This window comes from Haliotis asinina, chromosome 12 (genome assembly GCF_037392515.1).
Source record: "Haliotis asinina isolate JCU_RB_2024 chromosome 12, JCU_Hal_asi_v2, whole genome shotgun sequence".
NCBI classification, from domain to species: Eukaryota; Metazoa; Mollusca; class Gastropoda; order Lepetellida; family Haliotidae; genus Haliotis; species Haliotis asinina.
In genome coordinates, this window is record NC_090291.1 from 16119442 (window position 1) to 16143700 (window position 24259).

At 37.8% G+C, this 24259-nt stretch overlaps 1 protein-coding gene across 1 annotated transcript in view; it reads right to left on the reverse strand.

Annotated features, from left to right (window-relative positions):
• Positions 1 to 3392, reverse strand: part of LOC137257915 (cyclic nucleotide-gated channel beta-3-like) — a 161699-nt gene extending 158307 nt beyond the window's left edge. Inside the window, exons 1-2 of the mRNA XM_067795422.1 lie at positions 3320 to 3392; positions 2863 to 3217 (exon numbers count right to left, since the gene is read on the reverse strand). Coding sequence (XP_067651523.1) covers positions 2863 to 3166 — 304 coding nt within the window. The 5' untranslated portion in view covers positions 3167 to 3217; positions 3320 to 3392. The remainder of the gene's footprint in view (positions 1 to 2862; positions 3218 to 3319) is intronic.
• Positions 3393 to 24259: the final 20867 nt, after the last annotated feature.

The following is a 24259-nucleotide window of genomic DNA, read 5'->3' on the forward strand; positions in this document are numbered from 1 at the left end:
TGAAAAATTGTTTACTTTGGTTGCTTTAAGAAAAACCAGATTTATGGATGTCAACTTCTTAACTGTGAATAACATGTTTCAGAGTGTGTGCTTGCTCCTTCATCAGGTGTAGGCAGCATGAAGAGGTATATATTCAGAGGCACTAAAAAGAAAACTACAGGCCAGTAATATATAAAAACAACATGGTAATTGACTTGATGGAATAGAACACAAACAAGAAGAGGCGAGTGATACACTAAGACAACATGAGGAGACCAGTGATGCACTAAAACAACATGGAGACCAGTGATGCACAAAAATAACCTGAGGAGACCAGTGATGCACTAAAACAACATGAGAAGACTAGTGATGCACTAAAGGAACATGAGGAGACCAGTGATGCACTAAAATAACCTGGGGAGACCAGTGATGCACTTAAATAACATGAGAAGACCAGTGATGCACTAAAACAACATGAGGAGACCAGTGATGCACTAAAATAACCTGAGGAGACCAGTGATGCACTAAAATAACAATAGAAGACCAGTGATGCACTAAAACAACATGAGGAGACCAGTGATGCACTAAAATAACATGAGGAGACCAGTGATGCACTAAAACAACATGGTTATGATCGGATATAGAATACAATGATACCAAAAACAACACTCCGATACATCATGACAATCACAATAAAAAAGCTCAGACATCCACAAATCTGGCTTTCCTTATGCATTCCACTTCTGAATACAACTCAAAGATTTGGTTGGTTTGTTGATGCACAGCACACAGCAGTATTCTGGCAGTACAGTATGACACGATTCCTGGAAAAAAGGCATTACAAACAAATACTTTGTGGTGGTAATTATTCTGTTATTTTTTGTTAATTCTGTATAGATTCATTATGGGGCCGTTTTGGATACAAAAAGATTTCCTGCGGGATAATAAAGTTATACCTCATCTTACCATTCCATCACATTTGCAAACCTGTGAGTTACACCACCATTTGAAATACCTGCCTGCCAAGTTCTCAAATTAACCTGCCCAATGGTCAGGTTAAAATTAAAATCATTATTATTTTCCAAGTTTCACTTTAATTATAAGTAAATTAGTATTTTAGCTGCAGGTATGTGTTGATCAGGGCTGGAAAGTTTTACATCTGACCAGCCCTGTAGAAATGTTTGGGAGCTTCATACCCTGGTCACACCTCTTAAAACTCTGCACACTCATAACACTGTTTAATCCAGTTCAAAGTTTATCATCTATTATGCTACCTACTATCTATTAAACATGTTACAAATGTAATTTTTTGTACATATTTACCTCTTTTTAGCAAATAATCTTCTATTTTGTTGATTAATATTTCTTCAATAGGAAGTGTTTAACATGTATGCTTCTTTGATTGATTCAATATAGTTTTCAATGTAAGGCTTGAATTAGAAGATGACCTCTCTATAATCTAAGATAATATATTATATTGTATACAGAACTCTCGATAATTTTTCAAGCAATTGGGTATTTACTCCCATGTCTGTTTATGTATGAGTAATTGCATTTTTCGAGGAGTAACTAGCATTTCGTATACTTTTTAAAAAAATTGAGTACTTTTACACAGAGTGTCTTTTCCTTATTGACTAATTAACACTTCTAAATATGTAAACATACATGTTTCTCAACAGACCAAAGTTTTCAGTAATTCTTATATTTCCAAACAGCTGGCAGCCATTTTTGAACTGGCAACATGGAAGTCACGTGACTACTACAGTCAGCTCCAGACAATGGCTATAATAGTGTATGTATATATAGGAAAGACTTATGATTTACTAACGCTGTTGTAGAGTTCAGGCTCCACGATGAATTAACATATACAAGCCAATTTAGTTCACTGAGTTAAGTGCGCAAGGTATTATAGACCTTTTGGGTTTTAAGTCATTCTTCTGCGTTTTTTGTACTCCCAGACTCGTAATTAATTGAGTAAATGTGATTTTTATTGAGTAAAATATGCAAATATGCGCCTTATCTGGAGCTCTGTGTATACATTCAGGCATGATAGTGTTTACTTTCAATAGGAATGCAAGATCCTAATAGACAGAGGCAGCTTTTTCAGAAAGGGAAGATGCACAGTTCATTTTCATCCATTTTCACATTTTCATCCATTTTCACAAGTCTTTTAATTGTCATTTAATAAACGTTCAGGATGCAAGGGGTATACAATGGCTCATCAGTACAACAATTGTTGCAGTGTTGTTGCTTACCTAGCAATTAATAATTCGTGTCCACCTAAGAATCTCCCACATGATATGTATTCAAGACAAACCAAGGCTTTGCTGTAGATTTTATGACACTTCATGCATATGAGGAGCTATCAAGCCTAAGACAAAACTGATGCTTACTGAAATGGTATTTTACAAACCCAGATATCTTACACCATTTGATTTGTTTCCAATACTGTCTGTGCAGATAGTGTAAGACCTAACTAGGAGGTTTGAATAAAGGTGACTTCATTCACATCCAGGAGTGGCTCCAAAGTCTAAATTTTGTTTGACTGCTCATTACAAAACTGGCAAATTATCATTAATCTTTTTGTTTGGTGTAGGAATCATAATGTGCCACAAGTCCATAGGCTGGTTGCAGCAAAGTGTAAGTTTCGTGTAACAAATCTATACGCTCATGGCAAGCAATGCTTAAGGTGGTTGCCACAAATCTCAAAGTTTGTTGTCAAAAATGTGTCAGTTTCCTGTAGCAAATCATGGCAACAAATCTTGCTCATGGTATCAAATCTGAAAGACAAATTTTAAAGATGGCTATCACAAATGTATAAGTTGGTTCAAACATTTTGTGAAGGGTCACTTATTATGACATAATGTTTACTGTCAATCCTACCTGTCCCGTTAGGCACTGTAAGACTGTCCATATCCGTGGACTTGAGGAAGGGGGAGTAACTTCCACGGCGAAGAGGCGGCAGCATGCGCACCGGTTCTGTTGGCTCACTGACCCTGGACGGAGTGGCTGATCTTGACAGCAGGGAGATGTTGTCGAAGGAAAACACGGGATTCTCTACCCCTCCCTTGGATGTTTTTCTCCCATCTTCTTCATCCAAGAGGTTCTCATGAGACCCAAAGGGAACATTGGGATGAGTCACATGGATTTCAGGCATCTTCGGAGATGATGACTTCGGCCTGAACATCTTGCTAGTTGGACGGACAAGGGTTTGGAGTGAAATTCTTGGGTTTATCACCTGTAAAATAGACCAGACACACTGTTCAAAGTGAGAGCCACTCACTCACTATAGCCACGAGATCAGAAGATACTATTCCAAGCTGTGTAGAGCCCAACTCACCTGTGTGGAATCATGGCACTGGGGTGACTGTCACTGACAAATGGGGGTCGAACATCCTCAACAGACTGTCACATTTCTTGGTTGCTCAGGGAATTAATCCCCTGAAACATAACACAACAGACCTTCAGTGACACTGAAGAAACGCTACTAATCTGACACACTTGGAAGAAATTAAATAATGTGTCGGGCAGGCACTGTCCTGATTCCAACAGCAAGACTCAAATCAGGTTTCACTCACATATGATAATTTAAATTTTCTGGTTTCGCAATGTTAGCTTCCAAAGGGCTGATTCCATTACACCTGGAACTTCTAAATACCAAACAAGCTAATTTCATCAACTGTAAAATGAAAGACTTTTCAGTTATGTGTGAAACATGTGATAATTCCTTGAAAATTCAATGTGCACTTGAGGCTAGGCGAATATATACAGGATCACTTGATGAACAATATCAAGCATATTTTGACATAAATATTTTGGGAATTTTGACACGATAAGAGGAGGCGATTTTGTAAGGCTCCACCCTAATTACAGATTGGATGTTTGTCGCTTGCTCAAAATATGCACACCAAAGTCGTATCATCCACAGAAATATACTGCTCTATCAAGTAAACCTATGATTAGAGTGGAGCTGTTAGTAAGAAAAGGAAGCTGACCTACTTTTATGCCGATACCAGACATTACATAAGAAAACCCAAGAGTGAAAACTTGTTAACGGTAAACAGAATATATCAAATATGTCAACATTTGTCCACAAGCTTTCGAGTGCTCTCCCTTTGTCAGTGTATGCTGATAGATTTGATATCAAAATACACCTTCAAACAGGATGTATTGTGCGTCGAAATGAAAGTAACGGTATATGATTACAGTATATATTCCTTTTGTCAAGATTATTGATAACATTGATATAGCAGCAGGGTGGCATTAATGGTAACTATTGTTAGTTTCAACTTGTAATCAATACACTCCTTTGGTCCGTGACAAATGTGATACACCAATAGTTTGATCAATTCTTACACTCTTCACCCCAAGCATGAAGTAAGCTTAATGTAAGATGTTCACAGTGGTGCGACTGCTGTACTAGCTGTGGTAACGCCACTCAGTGTGCTTTTTTATAACTAGAGTACAATGGGTACTTGCATCCCACACCGTGATTTTGCTGGATTATTGCTAAAAGAGGTGTAAAACCACACTCACAATCTTACTTGGATATGGCATCATATTAAACATTATCATAAACAATCAGCAACTTCTTCAAAAAAATTTCGCCAATTAGGAAGCAACATTCCTTAACAAATTCTGAACCTTTGGACAGTAAGAAGCAACTGACAGGATCAGGTGGTAGGCTTGCTGACTTGGTTGACACATTGCATCTTATCACAGTTGTGTAGATTGATGTTCATGTTGTTGATCAATGGACTGATGTGTGTGTGAGAGTGAACGGTTTCTCTATTTTTTTTCTTTTTTCCACTATCTGATTTCGGTGACTTTCCCTCACCCCTGACCATCTGTCTGGCCTTAACAATGACCAAACCAAATCCTTCTGACATGTCGCCACCTGCAGGTATCTCTTGAAGGAAACAAAGTAAATGGTTAGTTGGGTGATGCTGAATGAGTTGTTGAATGGCCTGTCTTTGTAACAGGTGTGTAAAGTTAACGTGGAAAACAGGGATGCTGTTCAGATCTATATTGATCAATGTGTACTGTCAACAGTCACTATCCAGTCTCCCATGGTGCTTAGGTAACAACTACCTTTGTGTATGCATTACAAAAACATGGCCTTCCCATTAGACCAGTCAACCATTAAATAAAACAATAACAATACGCCTTCTAAACGAGCATCGTAAGTACTGGATGTGCTGGAGGGATCGTAACTCATGATCACTGAAAGCAGTCATGGAAAGTGCAGTGTACTACTCCAGCATTTTACTGCCCTTTCCCATGAAGATCCAAGTGAGGATTTGTCTTCAGCAAACTATCCTTCTAACAAGAAGCAACTTATTGGATCAGGCTTGCTGACTTGACATGGAAGTCATTGTATCCCATCTGACTAGATGGCTGCTCATGATATCAGTCCCTGGATTCAAGACTTATTACACAGACAACTGTCATCATGGTGTTGTTTTTCAGGGATTGAAATTACGTTTTTTGAAGTGTGCCTCATGGGCACTGTCATGATAATGTACGTGTCATTTCAGTTTCAGGTGCGCCACAAATTCATGGTCTATTAAACTGAACTTCAAATCATTAAAAGACTTGAAGTGAATGTTAAAGTTGTAACATTCACTGATAAATTATGAGCAATAAAACAATGGTAGGTAGGTATTTTTGTTTGTTTACTGACCTCAAACTTTGAATAGACATTGATCATGAGCTGTTTGTCTGTACATTTATCATTAGTCATTGTTCATAATGTTACTTTAAACCATGAAGAGACAATATGGTGAAAACATGCTTTATTGCACCTTCAAAAACATCAAGTGTGCCATAAAGGCACGCTGGTAAGAATTTAACTGTGCAATTTCAATTTTAGATGTGTCATAAGTGGGATGGCCTTAATTATTTTGATCCCTGTTTTTTGGGTTGTTTTTTTTGTAGCATTAGAAACACAGAAACAAACCATACCCTGTTTTCTGGATACTGATCTCCCATGCAACCAACTTCTACATCTGAAGCTGTAGTTGCTACATGCGGACCTGATTAAGATCAATTTACATGGTATACTGAACATTAAATCTTTTTGGAAGAAAATATTTAAAGAGAAATAAATGTGTGGATCTGAGGTCAGACTTGAATACAGCAACTTATTCTTTTAAAAGACAACAAAATGAATCAGTTGGACATGTTCCACTGTTGGACTTCACTGTACCCTGACTAACAAGAATGGGACATTAATCAATAATTCTATGTCTTTGCGACTCTTCCTTAGGAGTTATCAAAGACTTCTGAGCTGTATCGTGGTTGGTTGGATGGTTTGTTGTTTAATGCAACACTCAGCAATATTCCTGATAAATAGCGGCTGTCTGTAAATAATCAAATCTGAAACACACAATCCAGGGATCAACCACATGATTATCAACCAGGGACATGATGACAGGTGTCAACCAAGTCAGTAAGCCTGACCACCCGATCCTGTTAATTTGCTGAGGACCATTTCTAACCCAGAATTTCATGGGTTTGAACAGCATCTGTACTTTAAAACAGAATGATACAATGCACACCTCAATCCGGTCTGATATACTGGAAATGGTCAGCCACATACAGTGGAAGCTGTCTAAACTGGCACTCAAGAAGAGACTGAAGAAATAATCTGCTTTAAACAATGTGCAGGATTGTAGAGCTGATGATAAATGTACATGCCACGAACGGGACTGAGATTTTACACCGATGTTGACAACTTGCTGGATTGGACAGATGCCAGTTTTGACAGCTATCAGTGTAGTTAAAACATTTGCTGAAGACCTGAGCTTGATTCCCCACATTGTTACTGTATACATAGCCTATATCTGGCCCCCCGCAAAATACTGGGGAATATTGCTAAAAGACATGAAAATCCTACTCACATACTGCAATACCAGCCACACAATATATCAGAGATTGGGTGGACGTTGTTCAGTCTAGTCATCTATTTGGGCAATATTATTGCATGCAGAAAATAATCAAGTCTCGACCCTAAAAACAGTTGACCGAAACCACGACTCATGATCAACAGACTGTGACAAGACGACATGGAATGACATGGGATGACATGACACCCAAATCACCACCACCAGTTAATGCCATTTGGCATGACCACATTGAATGACATGGGATGACATGACACTGATGACACGACACTGACCCAATTTTTTGTGGCTGGCCAATTCTAACCCTATGCCGATTTCAGAGTACATCCTATTTATCAAATCTATGTGAATATCAGTCGATAAGGTTAGAGATCACCTTGTTTGTATGATTATCACACCAATACATTCAAGTGACCATGCATACACTTCATCACTGCCAGGGCAAACTGATCCATATCGTCCTGATTTCATTACATTGTATATTTACACAACTGGCATCCATGACACAGCATGAAGTTAAAAGTGAAGAGCTGCAGCTCCGTTGTCCTCTAATAGTCTGCTTGTAATGCAGACGTCATGAATATCTGTTGGGAAGTGAGGAACAAAAAGAGTGATTTGGGTGAAATATTCCTCTATAATTGTATGTATTGGCATCAGTTTTGCGTTAATTCACAATGGCCAGTGGTGTTTCAGAAGCAACTGCAACACAAAAAGGTGACATATTCAATAAAGCTGTAATTGAGGAGTAGTACATCTAAACTGGTTTTAACTGAATGCCAAAATGCAGTCTCTGAGTTAAGATCCCCATTGGTCACATTAGGTGATCCCTCGACAACCTCAGCAAACTTCTATATCATCTTAATTCAGAAATTTCAATTTTGTACTAATAGAAACCATCACGACCAATATCCCAGTGACGGTCCTCCCTTTACTGTGAAGATATTCCAGTGATGGTCCTCCCTTTACTGTGAAGATATTCCAGTGATGGTTTCCCTTTGCTGTGAAGATATTCCGGTGATGGTCTTCACTTTACTGTGTACATGTTCCGGTACACACACACTTATATATATATCCTAGTGAAGGTCCTCCTTTTACTGTGTACATGTTCTGGTACACACACACTTATATATATATCCCAGTGAAGGTCCTCCCTTTACTGTGTACATGTTCCGGTACACAAACATTTATATATATATCCCAGTGATGGTCCTCCCTTTACTCTGTACATGTTCCGGTACACACACATTTATATATATATCCAGGTGATGGTCCTCCCTTTACTCTGTACATGTTCCGGTACACACACACTTATATATATATCCCAGTGATGGTCCTCCCTTCACTGTATACATGTTCCAGTGCACACACACATATATATCCCGGTGAAGATCTTCCCTTTACTGTGTACATGTTCCGGTGCAAACAGACTTAAATATTCCAGTGATGGTCTTCCCTTCACTGAGTACATGTTCCAGTGCACACAGAACTCAAATATTCCAGTGATGGTCTTCCCTTTTTTGTGTCCATGTACCAGTAAACAAAGAACTCAAATATTCCCATTGATGGTCTTCCCTTCACTGTGTACATGTTCCAGTGCACACAGAACTCAAATATTCCAGTGATGGTCTTCCCTTCACTGTGTACATGTTCCAGTGCACACAAAACTCAAATATTCCAGTGATGGTCTTCCCTTCACTGTGTACATGTTCCAGTGCACACACACCTCAAATATTCCAGTGATGGTCTTCCCTTCACTGTGTACATGTTCCAGTGCACACAGAACTCAAATATTCCAGTGATGGTCTTCCCTTCACTGTGTACATGTTCCAGTGCACACAAAACTCAAATATTCCAGTGATGGTCTTCCCTTCACTGTGTACATGTTCCAGTGCACACAGAACTCAAATATTCCAGTGATGGTCTTCCCTTTTTTGTGTCCATGTACCAGTAAACACAGACCTCAAGTATTCCAATGATGGCCCTCCCGGCACACACAGATCTCAAATATTCCAACATCTCACCTATGTTTATAGTAACTACAATCAGCTATCACAATATTGTTTAGCTCAATGAGAGAGTGAGTTTAGTTTTACACTCCTTTTAGCATTATCGCAGCAATGACATGTCTGGGGACACCAGAAATGGGCTTCACACATTGTACCCACTGATCAGAATCATCAGCAAACACTTTCACCACTAAGCTATCCCACCCTCCCTTTAGCTCAGTGAACAAAGAACATTCTGCCTGCTTTTCATAAATGTCAGCTATTTATAAGCTTTGAATGGCATTAAAGTGTTACACATAAAGGGGAAAATTCATGGATGTCAGCTTCTGTTTGTGGGAAAAATGATGTTTCACACATAATGTTATTATGCCTTCATTCTTGGGTACTAAATGTAATACGTTTGTTCATATAGTGCGCATGTGATTGGGAATTCCATTGTCAACGTGTTTCGCAGCATAATTTGGTGACAAGCTGGGATAAAAACTTTTTACTTCTTCCTGGATCTTGTCTGACACATTCACTTTGTTCAACGATGTAAGAATGGCTTCAAATTTCAGTTAGGGGCTACCTTTAGAATACAGCACCACAAACTTTTAAAACATGTCATAATACTCTTTTACATAACTGTAGGGGAAAAAAATAGAGATTAGAGTTAGGATTAGGGTAACATCCTCGATAGAACTCACGAGAAGTGGTGCTGTATTCTAAACTTGCTCCCTTAGAGTGGCAATTTGGAAGAAGGTAGGTAAAGACAAACTTTGTGGACAACTTCTTTATTTTTTGAGTGTGATATTTCGATTCACTATCTTATGCCACTGTTAAGTTCGTACAATAAGCAGGTGCTTGGAAAGGCAGGTGAATGATTCTGTATCTAAATGTCACACTCACAAAATACAGAAGGTTGGGATCCATAAAGTTTGTCTACACTGAACTGTATTGCCTCATAAAAGTGAAAATGTATGTCATTATTTAATTAAAAAACATACCATTGTAGTTTACCTGTCTATAGCAATAAAAAAAACTGGGGCCATACCCAAGTCCCTTCATCCCTTCATTGTTATAACAGCAGGTACACACGCATATATTATGTTATAAATTTATGCCTTCTCTGAAGACTGAGTGACTGTCAAAACACCGGTCAGTCTCAGCATCCGATGGGTCATCAATGGTCAGTTTCCCCGTCCCAGTATATACACTGCGAGCTGCCAGTGCAAATTTCCAATCCCCATCGGAGTCTGATTTCATTCTCTTCACTCCCAGAACCCGTAACAGCCAATTGAATCAATCAGAATCAATCCTATCACTGTCACTGACAAAAGATGATTTGTTATTAGTGAGAAGAATATAGGTGTGGTCTGACCTGTAAAGATCCAGGTTAGAATTACCCTTCATTAACACATGCTTGTTGACGTGTCACGGTATCCCAGTTCCGTAAATCGATGCTTATGCTGTCCATCACTGGGTTTATGGTTCTGACTCACCTCTTACGACAGGCATGAGTAGCTGAAGACCAATTCTAACCCAGATCTTCAAGCATCAGGGATTTACAATACATGAGGAGTAATGAAAGGGTATATTGTACTGATTAAAAAATTACTTTAATTACATCGACCTTATATTCCTTGACAAACATTGTGCATCCTTCAAGATGCAGTGTATAGTTTTCAGCATTTATTCCATATGTTTATCATACTGGACTAAATTTCCATGTTGTGAAAACCCTGCACCACCAATTTTTTTTTATTTAACAATACAACACTCAACTTGTATGAGAACAGAACAGTAACACAACCATGTAGGAAGTAAACATAGAAATGTCTAACGAGAAAACACAGACATTTCGCGACTCCTGGCATCCAAGCATATTGCAACACAAGAACATTAATCCATTCAGATACAAAAACAGCCCATGATAAACCCTTCCACGAGACATGAGAGTATAATACTGATACTGCCACTTATGAAATATACATCAATCCAACTATACCGCCTAAAGGTGTATGTCACAGTCTATGACAGCCTTCATTAATACAACCCAATCGATAGCCAGGTCCTAGCTCACAAAGACACATAACTAGTGATATTATCAAACATGTTTATGAGTTACATACCAAATTACATTATCTTGTTGCAAATGCCACTCAGTGTTCCAAGATTGTGTTTTTTTCTCTGCTGCCATAGCGATCACATGGTAATGATGGCAGAGAAATCATTAGGCATTTCTCACCACCAGTCATTATATCTCCATGGCCATCTCAATAATTCTCGTCATGTTCCTATTAGAAATACTGATGACTGAATCAAGTTTTAATGTGCTCAGACTGGGCTATATTTCAATGTCTGCCTGTTTGTTAAGCAAAAATATGCTGACTTGCACGTTTAACAGAAATCTAAAAAAAAACCCACACAAATGAATCCTTAAACAACAAGGATAGAGTCTGGGTGTCAAATCTGAACCTTTTATTACACTTGAGAATAAAGCTTGGGTTGTCAAATCAGACCCTTTTGTTAACTTGAATAAAGCTTGGGTTGTCAAATCGGATCCTTTTATTAACTTGAATAAAACTTGGGTTGTAAAATCAGACCCTTTTAGTAACTTGAATAAAGCTTGGGTTGTCAATCTGAACCTTTTATTAACCTGAATAAAGCTTGGGTTGTCAAATCCGACCATTTTTATTAACCTGAATAAAGCTTGGGTTGTCAAATCCGACCCTTTTATTAACCTGAATAAAGCTTGGGTTGTCAATCTGAAAATTTTATTAACCTGAATAAAGCTTGAGTTGTCAATCTGAACCTTTTATTAACTTTAATAAAGCTTGGGTTGTCAATCTGAAAATTTTATTAACCTGAATAAAGCTTGGGTTGTCAAATCCGACCCTTTTATTAACCTGAATAAAGCTTAGGTTGTAAAATCAGACCCTTTTGTTAACTTGAATAAAGCTTGGGTTGTCAAATTGGATCCTTTTATTAACCTGAATAAAGCTTGGGTTGTCAAATCTGACCCTTTTATTAACTTGAATAAAGCTTGGGTTGTCAATCTGAACCTTTCCACAACTTCAATAAGTCTTAGTCATCAACCCTTCAACAATTTGAATAGAGCCTGGGTTTGCAAATATGAATCCTTGAACAATTTGAATGGAGCCTTATTTATGTATTATGTACATGTATTGTAAAGCTTTGATAATGTTTCTCTCGTACTTGTGGTGTATCATAGAATAAAAGGGTTTGAGTTGAGTATAAAATCCAGTAATCAAATCTGCACCTTTCAATAACAATATACTGCCCAGGTTACCAAATCTGAACCTTTGAATACCTTTAACTTTCTTGACATTATATATACCACATTTCCTCAAAGTTCTGAAGCATTAATACGAAAATATTGGTGATGGTTTCTTTCCTGAGAGAACTAGATCTGATGAGTTCTAAATGCTGAAACAGTCAAGATGGCCATAACGTTCTATTATAGCTTTGCCTGTACCCCTACCACACTCCAGACATCTCACTGCCAACACATTTGTGATCACGTCAGCTGATGGATACGCAATTTTTTATCTACTTGTGGGCATATGTTACACAACTGAGTGAGTAGCAAGGAGAGGGTGATGGGTCCATGCAGTATAAAGTTGCTGTTGGAAGTCCACAGTGAATCCAAAAATTTGTTAGGTTGGTTAATGAAACAACATTCAATGAAATTACAGAAAACACAAGATTTTGTATAGTTCCTGAAATAGATACCATGTGGGGCGTAGTTCTTGAATGTTTTTAAATTTCTCAAATATCAGCCTTAAAACTTACCGGTTGAAAGAATTGTGTAAATTTTGAATCAGTATTTCAATAAGACTAAGCCCACCACACATTGGATATGTACAAAAGAAAATAATTGGGTATCACACAAACAACCAAAATGGTAGAACAAGCTCATCACATTTGTTTGTTTGTGTTAGCGAGTTTAGATTTTAACAATATTCCAGCAATATCATGGTGGGAGACACCAGAAATGGGCATCACACATTGTGCCCATGTGGGAATTGAACTTGATGAGCAAACGCTTTAACCACTCGACTAACCTACTGCCCCTTGTTTATATTAATTGAGTGCTGCTGACACATACCAACACAGCTCCTGTACCTGTCAAATTCATAATCTAATTTGTTAGTTTCATATCAAGAAAAACCCAACCCACATTCAATAGACTGATAATACTGCTTCCTTGTGTGACATCTTTCACCTTTGATGCCAGCTGTGACAGTCAGACTGAAGTAATTTGAAATACTCCACAGGCAGATACCATATGTCTGTGGCAAAGTTCATCAAGGAAACCTTATAGAAAAATCACCAATAATTACATCTTTGCAATGTTTCCTTCTGAATCAATGTTGTTTTTCCTAATCATTCCTGACTCAGTGCTTACAGGGGAGCATGGGCGTTAAATGTCTTAAAGATCAAAATTCTGATTGAGGAAGTGGGAAGGTAGACACTGTGCAAATTCATTTAAATGGCATGCAGAAGAAATAAACATGAAGGCCAAAATTTATGGATGTCACTCCTCTGATTCAGGAGTAAGAATATGTTCCAAAACATTATGATTCTCAAAATGAAGGGTGAGTTTAGGTTTATGTGGCTCTTTGATAACAGCTCTATCATAGTGGTCTGTGAATCTGAACCAGAGAATTCAGTGATCAACAGCATAAGCATCAATCTATGCAACTGCGATAGGATGTCACGCCAACCAAGTCATCAAGTCTGACCACCCAGTGCTGTTAGCAGCCCCTTATGAAAACCATTGGTAGATCAATCCTAACCCAGATCATCAAAATAAAAAAGCAGACATCCATACATTCTTGCCTTTTATTATATTTCTGTCTATAAATTTGTTTATTGTTTTGCTTACAATACTTTTCAAAACATATTCCAATTATTGTGTGCAGGAGACTTAGTTACAACATGCCATACTTCATTTGTCATGGACCTGAGCCAGATATCAGATTATATGGATAAAATGTTAATGAAGATAATAATAATATCATTATTAATCGATAAACTTTGATCACTGGTATTGTTCTGTCACAGATACAACAAACTGCAGTGTCTCACAGCATCCCAGTGGAGATGAAAACAAACATCACTCACAAAGGTGACCTTCACCTTTATTGAAACTTTTGTTTCTGACTAACTTCACTACTAAATTGTAAGTGATCTTTATAAATGTTCCAGACAAAGAGTTGAACTTATAGACCATCCTGAAGAGAGGAGTGAGTGAGTGAGTGAGTGACCTCTGTAAAGTATTTTGCGTATCACTAACCTGCTGGTTTTATTTCCATTTAAAGCTTTCAATAATTTTACCCTCCATTCTCGAAAACAAATCTCTAGCTACACCAAATAGCACAGCGAGGAAAAGTCAGTCGCTTTCAACAATCAAATTGAAAGCTAAGTAGTTTTAAACAACAGCATATTACAAGCTCAGATTATCACAGGTTTTCTGTGTTAGGGCAAACACTGATGTATGAAGCCCATTTTGTATGTCCCCCACCGTGGTATTGCTGGTATATTGCTAAAAGCTGCATAAAACTAAACTCACTCATTCAGTTGTGTAGATCAACGCTCACGATGATTATCACTGGATTGCCTTGTCCAACAAATCCATCTCCAACTTTTGGTCTTTATGTCTTTAACTTATTTTTCTGTTACATGGAGGTTATTGATTTTGATAATGAATTCGATTTGATATGTAACAAACAGAAAATAATGCATAAGAGAAGCAATCAAAGTTAAGTGAAAACCGGGATTAGACAACGGGATCTTACAAGAACTCTCAACAAGCACTTCACAGCAAATTATCATGACATTTCAAGACATTCAAGGATCTTACAAGAATTGTCAACAGATTTTGGACAGTTTCAGCACCTGGGAAAGTTCCTAATAGTTACATAGAGCCATGGTTATATGTTTTCTGTAACTAGAATGCTAAGCTATTCCATTCAGAGTTACACATCTTCAGAGAATAGCCAAGAATTATCTCCATTCAGAGTTACACATCTTCAGAGACAAAGCAAGAGTCATGTCTTTTCAGAGTTACACATCTTCAGAGAATAACCAAGAATTATCTCCATTCAGAGTTACACACCTTCAGAGACAAAGCAAGAGCCATCTCTAATTAGTTACACATTTTCTGAAATTAACCAAGAGTTTGTCTCTAATCAGTTATATATCCTCAGAAAACAAAGCAAGAATCATCTGAACTCCGCCCTACCTGTACTATCTTTGCCATCTGTCCTTGACATAAGCTGTAGGCCATCATACTGTCAAGCATCCATGACTCTCACATACAAGACACACGAACACACACGTCACAGGGCAGTGGAGTGTGTTTGGTTCCATGGAGCATGGTAACTCTTGGTAAACATCAAGCAGTGTCCATCGCCTATCTACCTGTACAGCTTCTCCCCCAATCAATACCATCTACCCTATAGCAGATCAGTGAACGATGCATCACAGTCCAGTTTACTGCCATCATTCACATCCAGCCATTAGTGACTCTCACAACAAAATCAATGGACAGCCACCTGGTAGGATCATCTGGAATGTTGTTCACGGGTTAAATAACAGCTTGACCTTGTTACATAAACCCTGCAGATGGCTCCTTCAGATCTGGCTCTGCTCACACGTTTGATGGCACCTTGCAGATTAATTTGATACCACTTGAAGATTTGATACCACTCATAGATTTGATTACACTTGTAGATTTGATACCACTGACAGATTGATATCATTCCAAGATAATTTTGATAAAACTTACAGATTTGATACCATGGTCACTTATAGATTTGACACCACTGATAGATTTGATAATAACTCAAAGATTTGATAACAGATTTGAAACCACTCAAAGATTTGATACCACCCAAAGATTTGATAACAGATTTGATACCACTCAGAGATTTGATAATGCATACAGATTTGATACCGCTCAAAAATTTGATACCACTTACAGATTAATTTGATACCAGTCACAGATTTTATACCACTTACAGATTTGATACCACTCAAAGATTTGAAACCACTTACAGATTAATTTGATACCACTCAAAGATCTGATACCCCTTACAGATTTGATACCAGTCACAGATTTGATATCGCTTATAGATTTGATATCACTTATAGATTTGATATCACTCACAGATGTGATACCCCTTAAAGATTTGATACCAGTCACAGATTTGATACCACTTACAGATTTGATACCACCCAAAGATTTGAAACCACTTACAGATTAATTTGATACCACTCAAAGATCTGATACCCCTTACAGATTTGTTACCAGTCACAGATTTGATATCACTTATAGATTTGATATCACTCACAGATCTGATACCCCTTACAGATTTGATACCAGTCACAGATTTGATACCACTTACAGATTTGATACCACCCAAAGATTTGAAACCACTTACAGATTAATTTGATACCACTCAAAGATCTGATACCCCTTACAGATTTGTTACCAGTCACAGATTTGATATCACTTATAGATTTGATATCACTCACAGATCTGATACCCCTTACAGATTTGATACCAGTCACAGATTTGATATCACTCACAGATTGACAACACTCATACTCATGCATTTAATATCACATACAGATGTGATATCACTCATAGATGTTAACCTCTCAAAGAGTTGATACCACAGACAGATTTGATCTAGAGATTTGATACAACTTAGAAGGGTTTCACATCATCCATTGTCTATCTGTATAATCAGCCTCTTCTACCTGTATAATAGCAATATGTTTATTTTCACATCAGGATCCTAAAACTCCATCAATAATCTCCCAGTATTGATCAATCTGAGTATCATCCCTCCTTAAGTATAACAAATACTTTGATCTAATAATATCTCTTGGAGTGCATCTACAAGTATTGATCTATCACCATTATCCCTAGTTTGAAAGTACTGATCTATTAACATTATCCCAAGTATATATCTGAAAGCATTGATCTACTAACATTATCCCTAGTATATAGACCCGTGAAAATCTGAGGTAGAACAGGTCTTCAGCAACCCATGCTCACCATAAAAGGTGACTACGCTTGTCATAAGAGGCAACAAACGCGATCGGGTAGTCAGGCTTGCTGACTTGGTTGACACATGTCATCAGTTTCCAGTTGTACAGATCGGTGCTCATGCTGTTGATCATTGCATTATTGCCATATAGCTTGAACACTGCTGAGTGCTGTTGAAAGCTAAACTCACTCACCCACCTAATACATATTTACAAATATTGATCTACTAATATTAGCACTCACGTACATCGAAAATTACTAACATGTCCGCATTATTCGAACTATATATATACAAGTATTGATCTATATACACACACGCACACGCACGCACACATACGTATATATATATATATATACAAGTACTGATCTCAGTATCTAGCTACAGCTTATGACCTATATATCTGTATTTCATAGCCTCATCGACTGATATTCCAGAGATTTATTTCCAAAACAAACTATGCTTAATGATCCATTTCAATTTTGAAATACACACTTTAAAAGAAAAATTGTAAAACTCATATAAATCAAACTTCCAACTGTGTGAACTGATCACTATAGTCCTCAAGCTCATGATACCCACACTTCAGCATTAAGATAATGAAGGAAATATTTGCTCACCCTCATCAATTTCAGTCTCATAAAAACGTATTTCCGGACATGCTAGAGCACAAAGCCTGGCACAATCAATGCTAGCTGTCTGCCATGTGAGGTTAATCCTCTAATGGTATAGTTCACCTGTGATAAATCAATACATGAGACAATTAATTGGATGTAGGCAACGCTAGTTGACAAAATTATGTGGATGCATTACACAAGACCTTGCAGTACTGGGATCAGCAAGTAGGTCAAGGGGTATCTGTACACACAATGTTGGCAATATACCCCATAGTCACACTGTCCCATGAAGATCTGGGTGAAAATTAGCCTTCAGTAGCCCATACTTGTTGTCAGTGGCAATTAATGGGATCAGGTGGTCAGACTCGCCAACTTTGCCAAAACTTCATCGTATCACAAATGCATTATAAGGTCGATCCTCATGTTGTTGATCACTGGATTCTCTAGTCCATACTTGATTATTTGCAGACCAATGTCATATAGATTGAACATCATTAAGAGCGATGTAAAACAACAAGCCATTAAAGTCACACAGTCCATAGGAGAGGGAAGGTCTAATCAAATTCATCATCATCATCATCATCGGGTGCACTGTGAGCGAGCTCTCTAAAGCGACAGGCTACAAATCGAGTAGGCTTGGAGGTGCCGTGATCGAGCCCACCTGTGATCGGGTGTAAAAAACGTTGGAGTCAACTTTGTGTGCAGAATCTTTCAGTGTTGTCACAACCCTTAGTGTGCAGTACACAACCCTGTGCACTTAAAAGACCCCACGAATCCATTGGTAGATGACCAGATGGTGGCCACAAAGTACTGTGACTATCTGTCCCAATTCACCCAGCTGTGAATGGGTTCTTTGTAAGGACGGGAAAGCCACATTAAGTCGGTGCACCTGGCGCGTCATCATCATTGTCATCGTCATCAAAATCTTTACCACATATGAATAACACAGGCCCATATACATACTGATCTCCTTATTGTAAACAGGTATGAAGGTGTGAATAATAAGAGGAAACAATTTCCTAAAAGAATTCTGGGGTTTCCTAAAAGAATTCTGGGGAAAACATTACTCTCCATCATTTACTGAGATAGAGTTTTGATATTTTCTAAAGCCAATTAAATGAAAAATTCAAATAATATCAGTGATTTTTTTAAAGTAACATGCTGATGTCCATGAGACATTCGTTTCTTTTTAGCCCCAAATAATATTAAGTTGTTGCTGTTCACTGGGTCAGGTATGTTTCCTAATACAAAGGCTCTTTTTGTTGTGGACCATTGGATAGACTACACAAACCACTGCATATTGTTGTAAACAATGACAAAGACTATTGTTTAAATCACTGTAGGAGCTACTCCATGTCTAGTTTTACTGCCTCAACCTTCTCATTAACACTAACAAGGCTCAGGACTGCAAATTGCTGAGGTATAAATAACTATAATCCCAAATATAATATGCCATATAAAGCATAAAGACATATTTTATAAACAGTCCAAAACCTGCAGCTTCCTAAGCCAACCCATGTAAATGTTTTTCATTAAAGAACGGAAAACTTATTGATTTGGACAGCTACCAATTACTGTTTGAGTACTTCTAATCTAATTACACAACTTCCAACACAACCTACAAACATGGTATGCTAGTTAGAAAGTGTTCTCACTTTGGCATCGGTTGCTAGGAGACAGTTTCTGGTATTGGCATTTAGTGGTATATGAAGCAAATTAACTTACTCTTCTGACAAGCTGTGCTAAGTGATGGTGACGTGAAGTCATCAGTCTCAGCTTGGACACAATGCAGCTTTTGATTGCATTAGCTGCTTTCGTCAACAGTTAATTACTTGACAGAGAAACGCTAGTTCCCCTGTCTGTTACAAAAACTTCAGTCATGTCTAGCACTTTTTCCATCAGCTGCACTCAAGAGTGAGTGAGTGAGAGTGAGTGAGTGAACGTGCATGAGGGAACGTGCGTGAAAGTGAGTGAACGTGCGTGAGAGTGAGTGAGTGAACATGCATGAGGGAACGTGCGTGAGTGAGAGTAAGTGAGTGAACGTGTGTGAGAGTGAGTGAATGAATGAGTGGGTGAGTGGGTAAGTCATGAGTTTCAGTTAGTTTGGTGCCACTTTTAACAATATTGCAGCCATACCATGGCAGGGGACACCAGAAATGGGCTTCACATATTGCACCCATGAGGGGAATCAAACCCTGTTCTTTGGTGCTTTAACCCTGAACTCAACAGACTGAACAGAATTTTACTAGATTCAGGCTATGGTCTGTTGATTAAAACTATAGGGTTTCTTTTTCTTACACAACATGCATATGTATCTGAAAATTATGTCAACAAAGTCCCATTAACTCTAAAGCTATCTTTGTACATTTTCCCACTTTTCCTTGGGTAGACATGTTGTATCAATACATATTGTAAACCAAAAGTCACTGTGTTCTGTAATCTGATTGGTTGAAAAACATGATCAAATGGTATTAGATTCCCGGAAACTGCAAGACTATTCACTGCGTATTTACACGTAAACAATTGTTTTGTTGTGTCATCAACAGTGGTGACGTCATTCAAATCATATTGTGACGTAAAGTTAGAATGACGTCACAAATGAACAACTCCAGATGCTACCATGGGAACCAGCTGAAACGGCCAGCTGATGACACTTTACTGCTGTACTCATACTCGATGTAAACGAGTGCAGACAGTAAAACCCCTTTGGTTTACCTTTTTGTTTACAATGTCGATAAACATCATGTGTTGGCCAATTTCTGGGTGTTATTGAGTATTTGAAGCACAGAAATATTTCATTTGAAACCTCCGGCTGACGCCGTCGGTTCCAAATGCATTCCCGTGCTTCAAATACTCAATAACACCCGGAAATTGGCCAACACATGATGTTTATCTCCTAATTAACTGTACGCACTGACTCAGCATTCACCTGATGAAGGAGCAGGAATTAACTGTGAAATGTCATGTAAAGAATATAAAAAAGTTGTTATCTACAAAACATGTACTGTATTCATGGTGTAGCCTAGTGGGTGAAGCACTTGCTTGTCACACTGTTCTGGGTTCTTATCTCACACAAATACAATGTGTCAAACCATTTCTGTTCCCCTGCTGTGATAACAGCGACTTAAACAATTACTCAAAACTAAACGATACATATGCAACAATAAAACCTACATCTCATGGGTATTTCAGTTTTACGGAGATTACATAAGTTATACTGGTAGGCCATGTACCAACAAAAATGAAGTGTGACAATTTCATACTTTACAATAAGGATTTACAGGTAAACACTCACTGTTACAATTTTCCATCAAAGAATAACTGAAAGCATTTATTTGTTAAAATAAGACATTCCATCATAAGAAAGTGTTGTTTTTTGCTGTAGTAAATGGACAAAATTATGTCAGTGTTTGCGTTAACGCAGAAACCTGCGCTTTTCATGCAAAAAAATAATAAATACATGCAAACATTCTTTTGCGTGCATGTTTGGATGCATAGATTCTGATGTGCTTAATGATGAAAAATGCATTAATACAGCTAGATATAAGAAAAGAAATTTTGAAATGATTCTGGATTGTAATGAAAATTTCACAAGCAAACGATTTGGTACATATTTATAATTTGATTTCTGCACGCACTCTTACAAATCCTACCGCGAACACTGGATGTACACTTTTCAAAGTATCACTGCAAATGGACTTTAATCATATGAAAGATATTTCCTGAAACTTAACCTAAATACAGTAACCTACATGATATGAAACATATTCCCTGAAATTAAACCAACCTAGTAATGAGTTTATCATGCACCAATTTCTGAGTGGGTAAACTTCAGAATAAAACATCTAAATAGTTCAAAAACATTCTTTTAGTACACACTGCAATGAGTCCAATGCGTCTGGGATGTATCTGGTGCAGCTAGGTTTCTATCTTAGGTTGCATCTGGTGCAAGTAGGTTAACATCTTTTCATATCGAGCTCTGCATCTGTAAGTGAATAAAGCAATGACCGGCTGGTTCGGACACAAGACTAAAGTCTGAATGGGACAACAGTGTTGAACTGTGGCATGCTACCTCAGCCGGCTAGCACTAATGAAATAACTTTACAAGCAGACACATACATGTGAAAGCATGTTGTTTTTTAATTACATATAAAGTGAACACAACATTTAATCCATTTAACCTCACCTCACCTTTGAAAGTTGTACTTGCATCTAGCATGGTTTTATGTGACTCACAAACATGCAAAAAGTGTGCACAAAATTAGAGAATGGATGCAGAAAACCCCAAATATTGTGTCCGGGAGACCTACAAAAATACCTATAGCACATCAAGAGTTGTTTTTCATGTCTGTTATTTAACCCATCAGTCATGACCACTGTCCACATGATCACTGATTCGTTCCAGCCTCCGAAGTCATTATCTGAACATACATCACACTACACCATGTCAATACTTGACTTAGACCCTCATATTACCAACAACAACACATACAATGTACAATGGGATCCCTTGGACTCTCACTTTTGTAAATCAAGATACAATCCTGAGCCTCTAGGATACCATGACCTCGCTATGATGCAAACCAATGTCACCTAGCAGGCAGGTGCCATGGTGCTTGTCAACCAATCCTAAATTTAATTCAAGGTACATTTTCAATTTGTACTTTTCCTTGAAAAAATTTTTTTCAACTAATAGATGCTATCAAGTCATGCAACAGGACAAAATAAGACAGAGATGACCCATTCAGTTTCAGACAGAGCAGACGTATTACAATGTGGCTCAACACTGTATGCCTAGGCACTACACTGTAACATAAATACATCTCACAAAACAAAACCTACATAAAGACAATGTCAACTTTGAAACCTTCCTATTGAACACTCACCTTAATGAAAACACTATGTCCAACATAAAAGCTTGATGGCAATAAAAACCTTGTCATCCGTTACTAAGGCAACACAGGAAATCAATCCAATGTATATGTTGAAGCCACAGTGATAGTTGGCTAAAACAAACCTCTTGTTTCCATGACAATGCACAGCTTCAGAGAGAGCGTCAGTAACAACAACATTTCGCGGTGGTTAATTAGTCGTGGTCAATATGTACCTTGAGGATGAGCCAGTCACATGTTTCCATTTTACCCTCAGCTCCAAGTCACGTCAGAAACATTGAATCCTCTGTGTCCCTCAGTCACATTGTTATTCTGTAAGTTCCACTGATTCTAACACAAAAAGTAAGCATACAACACGCCTTCTATTCATGGGGCAAAGGCAGAATGCTTTCATTAGGGTCGTTACCAGTGGCTCTCAATACTAATAGCGTCATAAAACCTGATCAGTTTTCTGAAATGACTTGTTTTAAGGCCTCAAGTGTCAGCCCTTACAGGCAAGCTTAAACTGAATATCCACCTGCATAGCCTGACTGCTATTGCAAGAAGCTAGATGGTTCAATCAAATCAATTTCAAATACAAAATATTGATTTCATGGTTGATTTCAGAAGATTTGGTTTCTGTTGCAAAAGAAGAATAAAGCTATTTCAAAGCACTCCTTCTTTCAGTATTCAGTACTGAGGAATTGTTAAGACAATGGGTTTCGCAGATGAAAGTCTTCTGAATTGAAGGACAAATTCTGAGACGATAATGAACCACATTATTGCTGATGTGGGGAAGATATAGGTGGCAGGTTACGAAATCTGTACGTCACACATGTTGTATATAGTAACCTCTTTTTATTAGTGTTGTTTGGATAATTATGACCTCACTGACACCTGAGCTATTATTTCCCATAAAAAAGTTATAAAACTTCATTCATTGAACAGCCCTGAATATGAGGGCTGTTAAAGATGGTCTTAAGCAACTCATGTGGGGTGACTAACGGGATTGGATGGCACATCATTATGTCCGAATTGTGTAGATTGATGGTCCTGCTGTCGATCATTGGATTGTCTGGTCCAATCTTGATTGTTTACACAGTGCCAGTATATAGCTGGAATATTGCTGAGTGGAGTATTAAACAACAAATACACAAAAAACACCCTAACCATTCTTACAACTTTTTATAACTGCATGATGAGAAGGTTTAAACATAAATGTGAAATTCTATGCATCCTGTGTTAATGATTCAGAGAACTTCAGATATTATGTAGTCAAGTTATATCCATTTGATTTTATTTAAAAAGGTGAAATGAAATCAATTATTATTATAAATCAACTATTCCAGCAGATAACCAAACTATGCTGAATGCTCCCTGGGAGCCACCATTGTCTCCTTGTGAGCGTCTTTGTGACGGTTTCTGAAAGTGTCTTTCTGGAAATGAACATACATGACTGCACAACCAGATCACTGAACACTCCCAATACAGATCATCTGAAAACTGTGGCCGTGCAACTTCAGATTTCATGCCCTGAAAAATCCCAAATATGAACACTAATATCTCCTAATGATCAGAATACAAAGCTGTGTATGCATGACATGTGTCCTTTCCTGGTGAGGTGACCTTGATCTTTACATCTATGTTAGATCTGAAAATAATCAAGTCTGGGTCAGACAATCCATTAATTCAATCATGAGCATCAATCTGAGCAAATGGGTCACTATGACATGACCAAGACAAGTTACAGACAAGCGACACATTTAATCTACTTGAAAGTTTCCATTCCTACTGGAATCCCTGCAGGTTCATCATCAG